General features: G+C 43.3%; 1 protein-coding gene across 1 annotated transcript in view; it reads right to left on the reverse strand.

Annotated features, from left to right (window-relative positions):
• The window catches only part of LAPTM4B (lysosomal protein transmembrane 4 beta), a 103559-nt gene that overhangs the window by 44786 nt on the left and 39099 nt on the right, over nucleotides 1–19674 (reverse strand). The window contains exons 3-5 of the mRNA XM_038745294.1: nucleotides 15586–15659; nucleotides 13160–13282; nucleotides 2871–2969 (exon numbers count right to left, since the gene is read on the reverse strand). Of these exons, the coding sequence (XP_038601222.1) occupies nucleotides 2871–2969; nucleotides 13160–13282; nucleotides 15586–15659 (296 nt within the window). The remainder of the gene's footprint in view (nucleotides 1–2870; nucleotides 2970–13159; nucleotides 13283–15585; nucleotides 15660–19674) is intronic.

Below are 19674 nucleotides of genomic sequence, written 5' to 3' on the forward strand. Positions count from 1 at the left end.
TTGTGTGATGCACTAGATGTTGGCTAACTTCCTCTTTATTAAGCAGATTCCATAAATCTGTGCACACTCCAGCAAGCACAAGGAATTCCATTAATGTTTTAGGCCCAAGTGGATTTTACTTTTACTGAGAACCATAATTTTGGTGATTCAGACTCGCTAATGACAAGCTACCAGAATGACCACTAATAAAGAAAAGCTAAGAGCCTGTAGCGATGCCAACTCCAGGCGAATGAGTTGAGCAGATGAATATCATTGATTTTCCAGACTGAGTCACTTTCCCATATATCTAGGACTATTAATCCTTTCGAAATCTGGTATGAAATCTGAAACCTGGATCGCTGGGAGCAGCTACAGTTGGTCTCCAAACACTATGCTCAAACCTTCCAAAGTCTAAGTCACCCACAGACTCGAGGGGCACACAATACATCATTGCAATGAATGCCACTGCTGGCAGCAATGCACTGAACAACGCACTTCACTGGTGCAGTGCTCTTTCAAGCGCTTAGTATAGTGCCTGGCACATAGTAAGCACTTAAATACCATTATTATTATTATTCACAGGGGCCCACCCTTCCTAGAGAGACTTCAAGGTACCGAGAAAATTGGGTTTACTGTTAATCAGTCATCATGATCATCAACAGCATATCATCTTCATTATCAATGGTATTTATTGAGTGCTGTAATAATAATAATGGTATTTGTTAAGTGTTTACTATGTGTCAAGTGCTATTCTAAGCTCTGGGGTAGATACAAGCGAATCGGTTTGGAAACTGTCCCTGTCCCACATGAGACTCACAGTCTTAATCCCCATTTTACAAATGAGGAAAATGAAGCACAGAGAATAATAATAATAATTATGGTATTTGTTAAGTGCTTACTATGTGCCAAGCACTGTTCTAAGCGCTGGGGTAGATACAAGGTAATTAGGTTGTCCCACGTGGGGGTCTCAGTCTTAATCCCCATAATAATAATAATAATGGCATTTATGAAGCACTTACTATGTGCAAAGCACTGTTCTAAGCACTGGTTACAAGGTGATCGGGTTGTCCCACGGGGGGCTCACAGTCTTAACCCCCATTTTACAGATGAGGTAACCGAGGCACAGAGAAGTGAAGTGACTTGCCCAAAGTCACACAGCTAAGTGACAGAGCAGGGATTTGAACCCATGACCTCTGACTCCAAAGCCCGGGCTCCTTTCCACTGAGCCACACTGCTTTTCTAATAATCCAGATGAGGTAACTGAGGCACAGAGAAGTTAAGTGACTTGCCCAAAGTCACACAGCTGACAAGCAGAGGAGTAGGGATTAGAACCCATGACCTTTGACTCCCAAGTCCGTGCTCTTTCCGCTAAGCCACAATGAGCTTGCAATCCAGAGTCACACACCGAGCTTCTTTCCCGGGACTTGGCACACTCATTCCTTTTCCCGTGTTCCAGTTACAATTGATTTTTCCAGCTTGGCTACAATTCCGAGGACATACAAGGGAGGCGGGGGCAGGTGTTTTTTCACAGAAACGTTTTGCTCAGTCACCCCTGCGCTACATCGAGGGGCAGCACGTGCTATCGCCCACCAGCTAGAACTTGAGCCTTCTCCTCACTTCCCAAGGCTTTCAACTTTGACCCTGTAGAGGGTCAAGGAACCTCAATTGTCATCTCTCCCGCTCCCCTGTTTCAGGACTCCTCCTGCATGGCATAATGGATACAGCTTGGGCCTGGAGGTCTAAAGGTCATGGGTTCTAATCCCAGCTCTGCTCCTTGTCTGTTGGGTGACCTTGGGCAAGCCACTTCCCTTCTCTGTACCTCAGTTACCTCATCTGTAAAATGGAGGTTGGGAGCGTGAGACCCATGTGGGCCAGGGACTGTGTCCAACTTGCTTATCTTGCATCCACTCCACTGCTTAGTGCTTGGCACATAGTAAGCACTTAACAAATACCATCGTTATTGCTATTACTGTTAGGACTCGAGTTTGTGATGCCATCGTGACAATTCACTTCAGCACAATAATAATAATAATAATAATAATGGTATTTATTAAGCGCTTACTATATATACAGCACCTGTATATATGTATATATGGTTGTACATATTTATTACTCTATTTATTTATTTATTTATTTTACTTGTATATTTCTATCCTACTTATTTTATTTTGTTGGTATGTTTGGTTCTGTTCTCTGTCTCCCCCTTTTAGACTGTGAGCCCACTGTTGGGTAGGGACTGTCTCTATGTGATGCCAATTTGTACTTCCCAAGCGCTTAGTACAGTGCTCTGCACATAGTAAGCGCTCAATAAATACGATTGATTGATTGATTGATTACTATGTGCAAAGCACTGTTCTAAGCGCTGGGGAGGTTACAAGGTGACCAGGCTGTCCCATGGGGGGCTCACATTCTTAATCCTCACTTTACAGATGAGGTAACTGAGGCACAGAGAAGTGACTTGCCCAAAGTAACACAACTGACAATTGGTGGAGCTGGGATTTGAACCCATGACCTCTGACTCCAAAGCCTTGAAGTGAAGTGACTCCACTGAGCCATGCTGCTCCTCTAAAGTTACTCTTTAGAGCTCTAACTCTTCACTCTTCACAAGTTAACAGGATCTACGGGAAATAAAATCTGGGCGTTGTAGTGGCTAAGCTAGAACAGACCCGGCAATTCTGGAGGAAGGAATCCAGCTTACATGGAATTCTGCCCCTCCTTGCTTATTTTCAAGGTAAGATCAGCTGAGGGAATTTTCATAGAGATCCCTCAGTCTTCCTCATTGCCTCTTTAAAACCCAAGTGTTATGCAGAGGAAGGGGTAAGGAGAATTTTCTGGAAAACCATACCTAGGTGGTAAAATATATACACCCACACCAAAGTCTCTAATTTTACCTTAAAAGCCAGGACGATGCTGATGAATAGAAGAATGATCAAAACTAGGCAGGTAGCATTCACTGACATGATATCTTCTTTGTAGGGAAAATTAGCAGGCTGCAAAAGGAAAAAAAAGCCACATTAGCAGGGCTCATTAACTACTGAAGATCCCTTTCTCTAGGAGGTAATTCATACTCTTGGATCTGAAGGCTATTAAGGCAGTTTAGTTCTTTTTCCGGAATATTCAACTGCTGGCTTGGCTGGACTAAATGCCAGTCACCCAACAGGCAGAATAGAATCTCCTTTTTATGAGTCTTTTCAGAGAAAGGCCAAGTTCTTTGGAGATAGGACTTCCAAAGCTACATTTCATCACGGAAACATGGCCAGACTGCCTGATACTCACACCCTCCATTAACTTTGCTTAAATCAATTCAATTAATTGGGCAGAAGACCACAGAATGTGCACGTCCCATTTTCCAAGGGATTTACTATGTCCTCAGTACTTGTCTTCCCCACCAAATTGCATTTATTAAGGGTGGCTCAGTGTGGAAAGAGCCTGGGCTTGGGAATCAGAAGTCATGGGTTCTAATCCCAGCTCTGCCGCTTGTCAGCTGTGCAACTTTGGGCAAGTCACTTAACTTCTCTGTGCCTCCATTCCCTCACCTGTAAAATGGGGATTAAGAATGTGAGCCCCACGTGGGACAACCTGATCACCTTGTATCCACCCCAGCGCATAGAACAGTGCTTTGAACACAGTAAGCGCTTCACAAATGCCATCATTATTTATTTATTTATTTATTCAGGTGAGCATGATGTTGAGATGCCTCCTATACTCTGTGGTGGGTGTCACATTTGTTGAAGAAAGGAAGGCACACCCTCTGCCTCCTAGAACTTCAAGTTCATAGACAGTTGTAATCATGTTGTAAACTCCTTGAGGACAGGGATTTTATCTCCTAATTTCATTATACTCTCCCAAGCACTAAGTACAGAATACTATATAGTATAAGTGTTCGATAAGTAATTAGCAGTTGAAAAACGGTTCTGTTTTTCAGGGGCTTTTACAATTTGTTAGATAATAATGACAATAATAATACTGATTATAGTATTTGTTAAGCACTTCCTGTGTGCCAGGCACTCTACTAAGCACTGGGGGTGGATACAATCAAATCGGACTGTACACGGTCCCTGTCCCATATGGGGCTCACAGTCTTGATCCCCATTTTACAGATAAGGGAACTGGCACAGAGAAGTTAAGTGGCTTGCCCAGGGTCACACAGCAGACAAGTGGTGAAGCTGGGATAACAGAAATCAATCAATCGTATTTATTGAGCGCTTACTGTGTGCAGAGCACTGTACTAAGCACTTGGGAAGTACAAGTTGGCAACATATAGAGACAGTCCCTACCCGACAGTGGGCTCACAGTCTAGACCAGTGTTTTGTCTTTTTTTAATGGTATTTGTTAAATGCTTACTCAGTGTGAAGCACTGTTCTAAGCATCGGGGTAGATACAAGTTTATCAGGTTGGACACAGCCCGTGTCCACAGTCACAGTCCAAGTTGGAGGTAGGAGGCCTTAATCCCAATTTCATAGATGAGGTAACTGATCACAGAGAAGTAAAGTGACTTGTTCAAGGTCACAAAGCAAGCAAATGGAAGAGCCAGGATTAGAACCCAGGTCCTATAAGGGTCAGTACTTCTGAACCTATATTCTATAAAAGTCATCAGAAAATAGGGGTTTTTAACACAAGAGTTCCTGCTCTCAGTACCTTGCAATCCCTAGGCGTGATCATCTGCTCTGTGTGCAGAGCAAATATTTATTATCTACATTGTGCGTAGCATAAATCTAAGTGTAAGCTCCCTCTAGACTGTAAGCTTCTCGAGGACAGGAAACATGACAACCAACTCTATTGTATTGAACGCTCCCAGGTGCTTAGTCAGTGCGCTCTGTTCACAGTAAATGCTCTAAAAATACCATTCATTTGATTGACAAATTCAATGAAAAACTGTTCCTGATCTCAAGGAGTTCACAATGAAGGGATGAGTAGAAGACGACAACAAAAAATCAATTAATAAAAAGAAAGTTAAACAAGCATTGCACAACAAGATTTTTCAGGGCAGCCCAATAACCCCTCTCTCCCTCACACTAACAAAGAGAAAGTCAGGAAGTCATTAACTTGCTCAAATTATTGAAAACCGCACTTCCTCCCTGTCCCTACACTTTAATCAGGTGAGGGAAAGAGGAATTTCAGAGCTAAGATAGCAGGTGGCCCTCTTGGACTGGGTCATAAGCAGCTTGGTCTAGTGGATAGAGTACGGTCCTGGAAATCGGAAGGACCTGAGTTCTAATCCTGCCTCTGTCACATATCTGCTGGGTGACCTTAATAATAAAAATAATAATTATAGTATTTGTTCATTCATTCATTCAATCGTATTTATTGAGTGCTTACTGTGTGCAGAGTACTGTACTAAGCGCTTGGGAAGTACAAGTTGGCAACATATAGAGACGTTCCCTACCCAACTATGTGCCAAGCACTGTTCTAAGTGCTGGGCTAGGTACAAGGTAGTCAAGTTGTCCCACGTGGGGCTCACAGTCTTAATCCCCCATTTACAGAAGAGGTAACTGAGGCACAGAGAAGTAAAGTGAATTGCCCAAGGTCACACAGCAGACAAGTGGCAGAGCCAAGATTAGAACCCACGGCCAAAGACCCCCAAGCCTACGCTCTTTCCATTAAGCCACACTACTTCTCTGACCTTGGGCAAATCATTTCACTTCTCTGTGCCTCAGTTACCTCATCTGTAAAATGAGGATTGATACTGTGAGCCCCATGTGGGACAGGGGCTGTGTCCAATGCAATTATCTTGTATCTACCCCAGTGCTCAGTACAGTGCCTGACACATAGTAAGAGCTTAACGTATACCACAGTTATGATGATGATGAGACCTCAGATGTTCAGGGTAACCCAATCCCAGTGGCTCCTCATTAGCAAAATCAATTAATGGTATGTATTGAACACTTACTATGTGCAGAACACTGTACTAAGCACTTGGGACAGTATAATACAACAAAGTTAAAAGACACGTTCCCTGCCCACAGTGAGTTTACAGTCTAGAGGAGGGACAGACATTAATAGAATAGACCTAAAGCAGGGAGATCGCAATGATCCCAATTCACTGCTAGACTCAGGATTTATTTTCAGCAGTCCAAATGGCCTTTAGAGACACTGTGCTGTCCGTGTTCATTTACTGGCACTCAACATTGTTTGGAATCAAAGAACTAACACTAATTATAGAAGCAACGGTCTCACGGTCTTGCAATGAACCAGGAAAGATTAGCCTAAAGTGATCTGAGAATCTCTCCAGAGTCTTCGATCTTCTGAAAATCAACATCAGTTTTCAAATCCTATTAAGATACTGCTGGACTGGCTAGATCCCAATTTCACTGGTGTTCAAGGGTAAGAGGGCTTGGAGAAAGCCAGGTAAACTTTTACTACTTTTCAGAAAATATGTATTGAATAATAACTGTGGTATTTGTTAAGTGCTTGCTATCTGCCAGATGATCTACTAAGTGCTGGAGTGGATCCAAGTAAATTGGTTTGGACATCGTTCCTGTCCCGCATAGGGCTCATAGTCTTAATCCCCATTTTATAGACGAGGTAACGGAGGCCCAAAGGACGTCAAGTGACTTTCCCAAGGTCACACAATGGACCAGTGGTGGAGCTGGGATTAGAACTCAGGTCCTTCTGACTCTCAAGCTCATGCTCTATCCCTCGGACCACACTACTTGATAATAATATAATAATAATAATATTACAATTTACTGTACATATCTATTCTATTTATTTTATTTTCTTGGTGTGTTTGGTTTTGCTCTCTGTCTCCCCCTTTTAGACTGTGAGCCTCCCCTTTTTAGACTGTGAGCCTCCCCCTTTTAGACTGTGAGCCCACTGTTGGATAGGGACTGTCTCTATATGTTGCCAATTTGTACTTCCCAAGCGCTTAGTACAGTGCTCTGCACATAGTAAGCGCTCAATAAATACAATTGATGATGATGATGATGTTGCCAACTTGTACTTCCCAAGCACTTAGTACAGTGCTCTGCACACAGTAAGCGCTCAATAAATACGATTGATGATGATTGATGATAATAATAATGGCATTTATTAAGCATTTACTATGTGCAAAGCACTGTTCTAAGCGCTGGAGAGGTTACAAGGTGATCAGGTTGTCCCGTGGGGGGCTCACAGTCTTAATTCCCATTGGACAGATGAGGGAACTGAGGCACAGAGAAGTGAAGTGACTTGCCCAAGGTCACACAGCTGATAAGTGGCAGAGCAGGGATTCGAACCCATGACCTCTGACTCCAAAGCCCGGGCTCTTTCCACTGAGCCACGCTGCTTCTCTCTACTTCCCACAGAGTACCTACTGTGTGCACTTGGGAGAGTACAACCAGCTAAGAGACGGGGCTCTTGCCCTCTAGGAGATTACCTCTAAGTGTCACTTGGCTCAACAAACGCTGCTGGCAATTTATGAGATGGGGCTGGGGTTGCTGAGGAAATGTAAACTCATCTAAAGAACTAATGTGGATACTGACTATAAAGACAACATAAAAGTGCTGGGAGCCTTTCTTGGGAGCCCTGAATATGGTATATTTGATCAATCGATCTGGAACACTGTACTAAGAACTTGAGAGAGTACAATACGATAATCAATAGTACTTATTGAGCACTTACTGTGTGCAGAGCACTGTACTAAGTGCTTGGGAAGTACAAGTTGGCAACATATAGAGACGGTCCCTACTTAACAGTGGGCTCACAGTCTAGAAGGGGGAGACAGAGAATAAAACAAAACATATTAACAAAATAAAATAAATTGAATAGATATGTACAAGTAAAATAAATAGAGTAATAAATACATACAAACATATATACATATATACGGGTGCTGTGGGGAAGGGAAGGAGGTAAGGCGGGGGGGATGGAGAGGGTGAACAAAGCTGGCGGACATGATCTCGGCCCACTAGTAAAATAGTCAAATAGGAGGAGCTTAAGGAGCTTATAGTGTAGAGGGGGAGACAGACATTAACATACATAAATAAATCACGGATTTATACATAAGTGCTCTGGGAGTGAGGGTCAGTGGGAATAGCAAGTACTTAAGACTCAACCTAGTTCTCTCAAACAAATTCATCCATTCATTCAATCGTATTTATTGAGCGCTTACTGTGTGCAGAGCACTGGACTAAGTGCTTGGGAATTACAAGTTGGCAACATATAGAGACAGTCCCTACCCAACAGTGGGCTCACAGTCTCGAACAAATGACAAAGATGGGACTAAAAATGGGCTTTTTATTCATTCAATCATATTTATTAAGTGCTTACTGTGTGCAGAGCACAAACCTAAGCGATTGGGAAAGTACAACTGAACAATAAACAGTAACAATCCCTGCCCACAACAAGCTCATTCTTTAGTTCATTGCTCTATTTGCTCAACCATTCATTTGTTCAATCGTATTTATTGAGCGCTGTGTGCAGAGCACTGTACTAAGCGCTTAGCACGTGCCCCCAAAGAATCACCAGTTCAAATACTTAATACAACATCCCACCCTCAGCCCCACAGCACTTACGCACATATTGGCAATTTATTTATTTCTATTAATATCTATCTCCCCCCTCTAGATTGTAAACTAGGCAAGGAACGTGTCTGTTATATTCTACTCTCCCAAGTACAGTGCTCTGCAGACAGTAGCTACTCAATAAATACCAGTGATTGATTGATTAATCAAATATGCCAGGCTGGGCTTGACATTGATCAGAAGAATGCAAGTGTCCATTCATCTCCGAAGGGGTTTTGGGGCAGTGGGGGAAGATATATGATGGGAAGGACTGAGTGGACAGGCAGATGAGATAATCAGAGCAGAGCTCTAATGACCAGCTGTTCCTTTTAAATGCCTTTCAGCCTGGCTTGTCAGGCAAATGAAAACAGGAAGAGTGGTCTCAGTTAACTCAGAGAGCTAAAGAAGCTCCTAAGAATAGTTGAATAGGAAAAAAAAAAAATAAATCCTGAAAATAGAAACATTTTCTGGCACATAAGAGCAAGATGTGCATCAGAGTGAAGAGACACAAATAAATCCTGTCTATTCTCATTTTACTCTTCCAAGCAGACCCTGTAAAAGGGTTGTATATTAAATATTTAAAACAAAAGTTTGGCTGTCTTCATGGTGGAAACTTCTGTAGTGGAAAGGAGAAGATTAGTTATGAGAAATCTGTGCCTGAAAATGGTTGTACAGGGTGTGATATGTGTTGTGAGGCTAGAGATTTGGCTGGGTGGATAAACACACCATTTTATAATCAAATACAGCTGTCTGACAAGGTTAGCTTATAAACTACATTGCAGCTGGACAATCCTAAAGTTTGGGCATGACTTCAAATACAGACAGTGTGTGGGTTCACACCTCCTTAGAAAACAATACTAAATTAACTGTGTCACTGCTGTCCTACCTCACTGAAATACCTTTTAAATGATTTCCCTGAAAACCTACATGTTTTCAGCACCATCCTCAAACACGTTTCTTAAATATTCAAAAGAGACAAACATTCTGGACAGTTTAAATTAGGATATTTCTGAAAAACCCATTAATCAATGCAGTGGGTAAATATGTGGGATCAGGGACCTTGCTAATAGCAGGGAGGGAAGTATCTTGTACGTACCCATAACTTTAGGGGATTTTAACCAGGTTCTTCTAGTTTCAACAGTTAGCTCTACCATTATATGTATTTTCATTATTTATTCGATTATATTTATTCAATGCTTACTGTGTGCAGAGCACAGTACTAAGCACTTGGGAGAGTACAGTACCACCATAAACTGGCATTCCATGCCCACAGCAAGCTTTTACTATAATAATAATAATAATAATAATAATAATAATGTTGGTATTTGTTAAGCACTTACTATGTGCCAAGCACTGTTCTAAGCGCTGGGGTAGATACAAGGTAATCAGGTTGTCCCATGTGGGGCTCACAGTTTAATCCCCATTTTACAGATGAGGTAACTGAGGCACAGAGAAGTTAAGTGACTTGCCCAAAGTCACACAGCAGGCAAGTGGCAGAGCCGGGATTAGAACCCATGACCTCTGACTCCCAAGTCTGGGCTCTTTCGACTGAGTCACGCTGCTTCTCTAGAAGACTGTAATGTTTTCGATAGAGCCCTGTGTGGAATTCTTCTGAGAACTCACATCCTGTAGGCTGCAAGGGGATGTGGTGTCCAAAAAAATAGTTTTGTGGATGAGTTGGAGGCAGCATGAGTAAACAGTAGTAACAGTATTTATTAGGTGTTTATTGCAGAGCACTGCACTATGAGAGTTTTCGTGAATGGGATATTCTTTGGGACCCTGCTTTATGGCAGACCTGCCCTTTAGAGCCAGTCATCCTTTACAGAGCATCTGATGAGTGTTAATTGTCTGACTTTCCTGTCTTACCCACCGGGAAGGAGATAATAATAATAATAATAATAATAATGGTAGTTGTTAAGTGCTATGTGTGAAGCACTGTTCTAAGCACTGGGGGGGGGATACAAGGTGATCAGGTTGTCCCACGTGGGGCTCACAGTCTTAATTCTCCCCCTTCTAGACTGTGAGCCCACTGTTGGGTAGGGACTGTCTCTATATGTTGCCAACTTGTACTTCCCAAGCGCTTAGTACAGTGTTCTGCACACAGTAAGCACTCAATAAATACGATTGATTGATTGATTAATCCCCATTTTACAGATGAGGGAACTGAGACACAGAGAAGTTGAGTCAGCCCCCAGACCGAGCCCCCTCCTTCCTCTCCATCCCCCCACCTTACCTCCTTCCCCTCCCCACAGCACCTGCATATATGTATATATGTTTGTACATATTTATTACTCTATTTTACTTGTACATGTTTATTCTATTTGTTTTATTTGGTTTATATGTTTTGTTTTGTTGTCTGTTCCCCCCCTTCTAGACCGTGAGCCCGCTGTTGGGTAGGGACCGTCTCTATACGTTGCAAACTTGTACTTGCCAAGCGCTTAGTGCAGTGCTCTGTACACAGTAAGCGCTCAATAAATATGATTGAAGAACTGAATGAATGAACTTAGAACAGGGACAGAATAAGCACTTAAATACCATTAAAAAAACCCTAAAACCAAAAAAAACAACAAACCCACTCTGGTTTCGTGCAGGGAGGGAAACTTACACAGTGGCCATAGATCTCATCATTTTCACAACCACATGCATACACTGGGCTAATCCATCAATCATTGGTATTTATCGAGCGCTTCCAGAGTGCTGAGCCCCAAACTAAGAGGTTGGAAGAGTGCAATACGACAGACTTGGTAGACACTTTCCCTGCGCCCAAGGGTAAATAAGAAGCCTATAGCTAAGAGTTGGCTTGAAGTGTAGTACCCCTACCCCCACCCCAAATCTTAGGGCCTAGGATAGTCTCCAAAATTCACAATACCCTCAAGAAAGTTCAACTTGCCCCCCTTCATGTTGTTCCTGTAGCAAGGAACCATGGAGACCAGGAAGAGAATCAACTTTTACCCAGTGGGAATGTGAAAAGACGAGCTTTGTGAATGCCCACCAAGTCCATGGCTGATGAAATATTCTAGATACATGCTTACCTAAAGAAAGCTTTCAAACTAAAACTTTTGCTTTCACTACTACTTTATTATGAATGTGAATTTCTGTTCTTACTTCCCCTATTCTCCCTACCTTCCGCAATGCCTACACACTTAGATCTGTCTACATGTTTTGTTGCCTGTCTCCCCCTTCTAGTCTGTAAGCCCGTTGTTGGGTAGGGACCGTCTCTATATGTTGCCGACTTGTACTTCCCAAGTGCTTAGTACAGTGCTCTGCATATAGAGCTCAATAAATAAATACGATTGAATGAATGAGTGAAGTTCAGATAAAATCCGGCAGAAGGTCCAAACAGATGTTATGCTTTCACACACACGAGGGTGCTTAAAAATGTATTTCAAAAGGCCAAATTTGTGGCCGTCTTATAGCTGGGCTATAATTTCTCTATACCTTTTTCATGCTTTGATCAACTAAACTCCATCATGGATAATGCAACATTATTTCCTACTGGATGTATAGTGTATGTATTCATTGAAAATATGCAGTCACTTGTGTCTTTATCTTTGTCTTTATGTGAAGTATAAGTTAAAATTGATTGACTCTGATGGTCTTCCTTTGTTCTTAGTTAAATGCTTATTCTCTTAAGCCCCTCAAAGGGAATAATAGTAAATTAAGGCCCACCCACAAGCCAACCTTCCAGAAAAATGCTGTCCCAGAAACCATGCTTTAATTTCTTAAATGTTGGCACAACCCTTGAGAGCAGTCACTAGCTTGCTCACAGGAGACAGTGTGGACTGTACTTATGTCAGCATCATCATCAATCGTATTTATTGAGCGCTTACTGTGTGCAGAGCACTGTACTAAGCGCTTGGGAAGTACAAGTTGGCAACATCTTGGGACTGCACTTGGAAAGCCCCTTAAAGCACTTGGAGAGCCTCCCAACCCCAGCCCCACAGCCCTTACATACATAGCCTAACAATTTGGGGCTTTAATATCTGCTCCCCCAGTAAATTGTAAACAACTTGAGGGTCAGAAACATATTCATTCATCCAATCGTATTTATTGAGCACTTACTGTGTGCAGAGCACTGTATTAAGCGCTTGGGAAGTACAAGTTGGCAACATAGAGAGACGGTCCCTACCCAACAACGGGCTCACAGTCTAGAAGGGGGAGACAGTCAACAAAACAAAACATGTAGACAGGTGTCAAGTCGTCAGAACAAATAGAATTAAAGCTAAATGCACATCATTAACAAAATAAATAGAATAGTAAATATGTACAAGTAAAATAGAGTGATTAATCTGTACAGACATATATACAGGTGCTGTGGGGAGGGGAAGGAGGTAGGGTATTTAGGTAGGTATTTATCTTTAGGTATTTAGGTAGGTAGGAGGTAGCTTTTTATCTACCAATAAAGTTGTACTCTCCCAAGCGCTTAATACAGTGCTCTGCATTCAGTAAGCACTGAATAAATAAATCCCAGCTCTGCCATTTGTCTCCTATCTGACCTTGGGAAAGTCACTTAACTTCTCTATGTCTCAATTACCTCATCTGAAAAATGGGGATTAAGACTTGTGGGATGGGGACTGAGTTCAACCTATCTTGGATCTATAGTTCCTGGCACATAGGAAGCACTTAAAAAATGCCAACATTAAAAAAACAAAGAGTCACCCTCAGGAAAGGAAGGTTTGGCCCCAGGAAGTACATACCAGATGTCGAATATACTCTTGAATTGTGTTGGGATAAACAAGTACACTGACTGCTACCAAGGTGTTGAGAGCAAAATCAAAGATCTGGTAACAGAAGAATGGGATGATCCAGGCAGCACGTTGCTAAGTATTAAAGGAAAAAAACACAAACAAAAATGCAAGGTTAAGACCGACACATACATCAGTGAAAAATCCTAAATATTTCTGTTAGAGGATTTAGCAAAGGTAAGAATAATAATATTATTTATTAAGTGCTTACTATGTGCAAAGCACTGTTCTAAGTGCTGGGGAGGTTACAAGGTAATAAGGTTGTCCTACGGGGGGCTCACAGTCTTAATCCCCATTTTACAGATGAGGTCACTGAGGCACAGAGAAGTAAAGTGACTTGCCCAAAGTCACACAGCTGACAATTGGCAGAGCCGGGATTTGAACCCATGACCTCTGACTCCAAAGCCCGGGCTCTTTCCACTGAGCCACGCTGCTTCTCATGTGCTCATGACAGGAATGGCCTACTGGATAGAGCAGGGGTCTGGCAATCAGAAGGTCATGGGTTCTAATCCTGCTCCACCACTCGTCTGCTGTGTGACCTTGGGCAAAGGCCTCAGTTCCCTCATCTGTGAAATGGGAATTGAGATGGTGAGCTCCACGTGGGACAGGGTCCAACCCAATTTGCTTGTATCCACCCTAGCGCTTAGTACAGTGCCTGGCACATAGTAAGCAATAACAAACACCATTAACTATTATTACTAGGAAGGGAGGAGACAAAAAAAAAATCACAATTTCTTGTTCAATTTGCTAAGGACAATAACTCGCAAAAAAAAAAAAAACAAACCTGGCAGCTGATGAAATTTGCCCATTCTGGGAGGCTCTGACTTTGGGTTCCTCAGAGACATCTTGATTTCAGAAAGACAATTTTTAACGGAAATCATTTTGAAAGCTCCCCTGAGTACTTCCTAAGTAACCTTCAGTCCCCCAGAACCTCTCACACAAAACAGGGAAAAGGCTCTCAGGGGCAGCGATCGTGTCAATCAACTCTATTGTAGAGAAGCAGCGAGGCTTAGTGGAAAGAGTCCGGGCTTGAGAGCCAGAGGATGCGGGTTCTAATTCTGGCTCTGGCACTTAATAATAATAATAATAATGGCATTTATTGAGCGCTTACTATGTGCAAAAGCACTGTTCTAAGCTCTGGGGAGGTTACAAGGTGATCAGGTTGTCCCATGTGGGGCTCACAGTCTTAATCCCCATTTTACAGATTAGGGAACTGAGGCCCAGAGAAGTAAAGTGACTTTTCCAAAGTCACACAGCTGACAATTGGCGGAGCTGGGATTTGAACCCATGACCTCTGACTCCAAAGCCCAGGATCTTTCTGGGCTCTTTTATTTTACTTGTACATATCTATTCTATTTATTTTATTTTGTTAATATGTTTTGTTCTCTGTCTCCCCCTTCTAGACTGTGAGCCCACTGTTGGGTAGGGACCATCTCTACATGTTGCCAACTTGTACTTCCCAAGCGCTTAGTACAGTGCTCTGCACACAGTAAGTGCTCAATAAATATGATTGATTGATTTCCACTGAGCCACGCTGCTTCTCTAAAGCATCCCTGGGTGGGCTTGAACCACCAACCTTTCAGCTAACCGATTGCACCACAGAGGTCTGCTGTGTGACACTGGGCAAGTTACTTAACTTCTCTGGGCCTCAGTTATCTCATCTGGGATTACGACAGTGAGCCCCACGTGGGACCACCTCATTGCCTTGTAACTACTCTAGCGCTTAGAATAATGCTTGGCACATAGTAAGCGCTTAACAAATGCCATTTATAATTATTACTCTCCCTGAGTGCTTAGTACAGTGCTCTGCACACAGTAAGGGCTCAATAAATCGCACTGATTAATTGGCTAATAAGGATCTAGAGGGTGAATGCAATGATTCTGAAGCACAGTGGGTGAAGTACCCTGGGTGAAATTCTCTAGGCTGGATGGGCGGAAGGGGGTGGGGGGTTTCAACAGTCTTTCCAGTTGCTTTCTCCCAGTCCCCCCAACATCATCATCATCATCATCATAATAGCACTTATTAAGTGCTTACTATGTGCAAAGCACTGTTCTAAGCACTGGGAAGGTTACAAGGTGATCAGGTTGTCCCAAGTGGGGCTCACAGTCTTCATCCCCATTTTACAGATGAGGTAACTGAGGCCCAGAGAAGTTAAGTGACTTGCCCAAAGTCACACACAGCCGGAATTTGAACCCATGACCTCTGACTCCAAAGCCCGTGCTCTTTCCACCGAGCCACGCTGTTTCTCTAACATCATACGCTGAGGCTGTTGCCTATTTTGCCTACTATTTTGCCCCACCCTCAAGGTAGACATTTTGATGAACAGGATGATTGAGAGGTGGGGAGTAGACCAGCATCTTCCGCTCCAGTGGCTTACCTTGTACGCTCCGTAAGTGGCCATTGTGCAGATCAAGATCATCAGAAGAGAAATAGCCGTCGCAATGCATATATCTGCCAAAAGGAGAATAAAAGTCAGTAGTCAGAGGCCGATCCATGGCTCAATCAATCAATTTGTTGAGTGGTTACTGGGTGCAGAGCACTGTACTAAGCGCTTGGGAGAGTACAATACAACAGAGTTGGTAGACTTGTTCCCTGCCCCCAAATGAGCTTACAATCTGGAAAGGGACACAGACATTAACGTAACCAAATTATAGCTATGTACAGAAGCGCTACGGCGCTGAATAAAAGGTACAAATCCAGTATATGTCGCCAACTTGTACTTCCCAAGCGCTTAGTACAGTGCTCTGCATACAGTAAGCGCTCAATAAATACGATTGAATGAATGAAAGTGCAAGGGAGATGCAGAAGGGAGTGGAAAAAAGAGGAAATGAGGGCTTAGGAAGACCACCCAGAAATGCAGATTTGTATCCAAGCCTGAACACTCAGTTGAGAAATTCTCTCTCTTAGCTCTCGCTTTCTCCCCCCACCCCTTTCTGTTCCTCCCTCTTTTTTCTCCCCCGCTCCCCCCGCCTCCGACTGCAGTTTCTTGCCCTCTTGCTGAAATCAACCAGTCAATGGTATTTGAGTGCTTACTAAGCTAAAAAGCAGTGTGGCTCAGTGGAAAGAGCACGGGCTTTGGAATCAGAGGTCATGGGTTCAAATCTCTGCTCTGCCAATTGTCAGCTGTATGACTTTGGGCAAGGCACTTCACTTCTCTGGGCCTCAGTTACCTCATCTGTAAAATGGGGATTAAGACTGTGAGCCCCCCGTGGGCAACCTGATCACCTTGTAACCCCCCCCAGCCCTTAGAATAGTGCTTTGCACATAGTAAGTGCTTCATAAATGCCATTATTATTATATCCAACAGTCCACCAATCTCTAGTAACACCTCAGCTGTGTGAAAGGAGAAATCACTGTTCCTGCTCAGGTGAAAAAAGCACAGGTCAAGGGCATTTACTCAAAGTTAAGTCAGTGAAGACCATCTCGCCATCGACCCCCGGCCCCCATCCTTCCCCTGGCCTGGAATGCCCTCCCTCCGCACATCCGCCAAGCTAGCTCTCTTCCTCCCTTCAAAGCCCTCCTGAGAGCTCACCTCCTCCAGGAGGCCTTTCCAGACTGAGCCCCCTTTTTCCTCTTCTCCTCCCCAACCCCCCCCACCCTACCTCCTTCCCCTCCCCACAGCACTTGCATATATATTTGCACAGATTTATTACTCTATTTTACTTGTACATATTTACTATTCTATTTTGTTAATGATGTGCATATAGCTTTATTTCTTCTAGACTGTGAGCCCGCTGTTGGGTACGGACTGTCTCTATATATGTTGCCAACTTGTACTTCCAAAGCGCTTAGTACAGTGCTCTGCACACATTAAGCACTCAAGTATGATTGAATGAAAGAATTTTTATTTATTCTGATGACTTGACACCTGTCCACATGTTTTGTTTTGTTGTCTGTCTCCCCCTTCTAGACTGTGAGCCTGTTGTTGGGTAGGGACCGTCTCTAGATGTTGCCGACTTGTATTTCCCAAGCACTTAGTACAGTGATCTGCACACAGTAAGCTCTCAGTCAATATGATTGAATGAATGACCTCTTGGAGGAGGGGTGTTTTTAAATAATAATAATAATAATAGTGGTATTTGTTAAGCACTTACTATGTGCAAAGCACTGTTCTAAGCGCTGGGGGGGACCTACAAGGTAATCAGGTGGTCCCACTCGGGGCTCACAGTCTTAATCCCCATTTTACAGGTGAGGTAACTGAGGCACAGAGAAGTTAAGTGGCTTGCCCAAGATCACCTGTCAGATATGAAGGGGGAGGGTGTTCCAGGGAAGAGGCAGGGTGTGGGGTAGGGGTTGGGAAGAGATAGATGAGATCAAAGTATAGTGAGTAGGCTGACTAAAGGAATAAAGTGTGTGGGCTGGGTTGCAATAAGAAATCAGAGAGGTAAAGAAGGAGAGGGCAAAGTTGGTAAGTGTTTTAAAGCCTCTGGTGAGACGTTTCTGTTTGATGCGGAGGTGAATAGGCAACCATCGGAATAATTGTTTTGCTAATTATCTCCTCTATGGGAATTTGGTTTGACTATATTTCATGGCCCATCACAATCTCACTCCCACGTTATTGAATTTAGATGCCTAGCTTCTCCTTAAATGTTTGTGCTCTAAGAAAGAAAAAAAGAAAAAGCATAAAGGAATGGCATGGAAAGAGCCTAGGAGTCAAAGGACTTGGGTTCTAACTCACATCCCTGCTGTGTGACCTGGTCAGGTTCACTTAACTTCTCTGTACCTGTTTCCTTATCTGTAAAAGGGGAATTCAATACTTCTTCTCCCTCCTATTGAAACTGTGAGCCCCATGATTCCAGGATTTCATCCAACCTGATTAAGCCATATCTACCCCAGCACTTAGACCAGTATTTGACATATAGTAAACACTTGAATACCCAGTAAGAAAAAGCTTGGAAAAGAGAGTGGAAAGAGCACTGTTTCCTCTTGTAATATTTGTCACCATTAATGAGTAGACAATAAATAGTTTTGACACTCATGGAACCAGATGTGGAATAAGTAAAAGTAGGGCAAAAGTGCTCTGTTCTGCAGGGCCCAGAAACCTTTCTTTGACCTCATCTCCAGCCCTGGCCAGCTCAGCCCTGCCTTAAATTCTGAGCAGGACCACCATGGAGTATAATTTAAACCTGGGGAGGGAACGTGAGGAGTTGCCAAGGAATGCTTCAGGAGTTGCAGAGGGAATACAATTTCCATCCACCCCTTCCACTTTTCCTCCCCAGGAAGGAGGTTCTTCCTTGTCTCCCCCTGGAACGGTTATCCCTACAGCAGCTGTTTGGGATGCAAGCTGACTCTACAGCTCCTCCTTCCACTTCTGAGACACATTGGGGAGGTAGTTGGAGGTGGAACGGAAAAGCCAAGTTGGCATTAGAAGCAGGTTCACCATAGGTGGCATATCCAGCTCCTTGCCCTTCCCTCAGATGTATTGTACACCTTCTTTGGTGTTTCTGGGGAGCAAGAGTTCACCGTTGCATTTGTGCACAAGCAGAAAGTACTTTATTCTCAGGAAGCATTATCTACAACCATTAGTTCAGTAACACTGGAGGGCATGAGAGGCATAGGCTTGGGTTTGGAGATGAAGGGGAATCCTGACTGATAAATCTTGGAGGATCTTTGAAGTCCATGTCATCTGCCTCTACCAGCCACCCCAGTCACTAGTCACAGTATCATATCACTCCTCCAAGCCCCACCTTCAACACCTGAACCATTTCAGTCCCTTTCTCAATTTCCTTCTCTTTGTACATCCCAACATTCATCCTCAGGGACTTTAGTATCCAACTGGATGTTCTTGATGACCTTTCCACTGCCCGCTTCCTCTCACTCATCAACTCCAGTGATCTTCTGCTTCACCCTGCCTCACCCACTTACCAACATGGACATACACCTCTATTCACAGCACAATCTCTAAGTTCACCAACCCTTAAGCCACTCTATCCAACCACAGCCTCCTCAACCTGCCTTCTCTTCTGCACACCACCTCACTGAAAATAATCTCTCCTGATCACCCCCAGAGATTTCCAATCTTTTGACTCCTTCCAATTTTCTAAAGACACCATGTCCCATTTGGTTTCCATATCCCAGCTTCACCACTTATCAACTGTGACTTTGGGCAAATCACTTAACTTCTCTGGGCCTCAGTTCTTTCATCTGGGAAATGGGGATTAAGACTGTGAGCCCCAGGTGGGACAACCTGATTACCTTGTATTTCCCCCAGCACTTGGCACATAGTAAATTCTTAACAAATACAAAAATTATTATTATTTATATCCAAGTTACCTTCTCTTCACACACAAATCCACACCACCAGCACTGAACTTAGCTCTTTCACTCCCCTGTCCCTCTGAAAATTTCATATCATTAAACCACAGCCCTAGATTACCTCCACATTATGCTTCCTCTACTGTTGTGCACAAGCTGTGGAGCCCTGCTAGCAAAAATCCAGCCACTAGCCTGATCTTCTCCATCTCAA

Source organism: Tachyglossus aculeatus, chromosome 4 (genome assembly GCF_015852505.1).
Source record: "Tachyglossus aculeatus isolate mTacAcu1 chromosome 4, mTacAcu1.pri, whole genome shotgun sequence".
Lineage (NCBI taxonomy): Eukaryota > Metazoa > Chordata > Mammalia > Monotremata > Tachyglossidae > Tachyglossus > Tachyglossus aculeatus.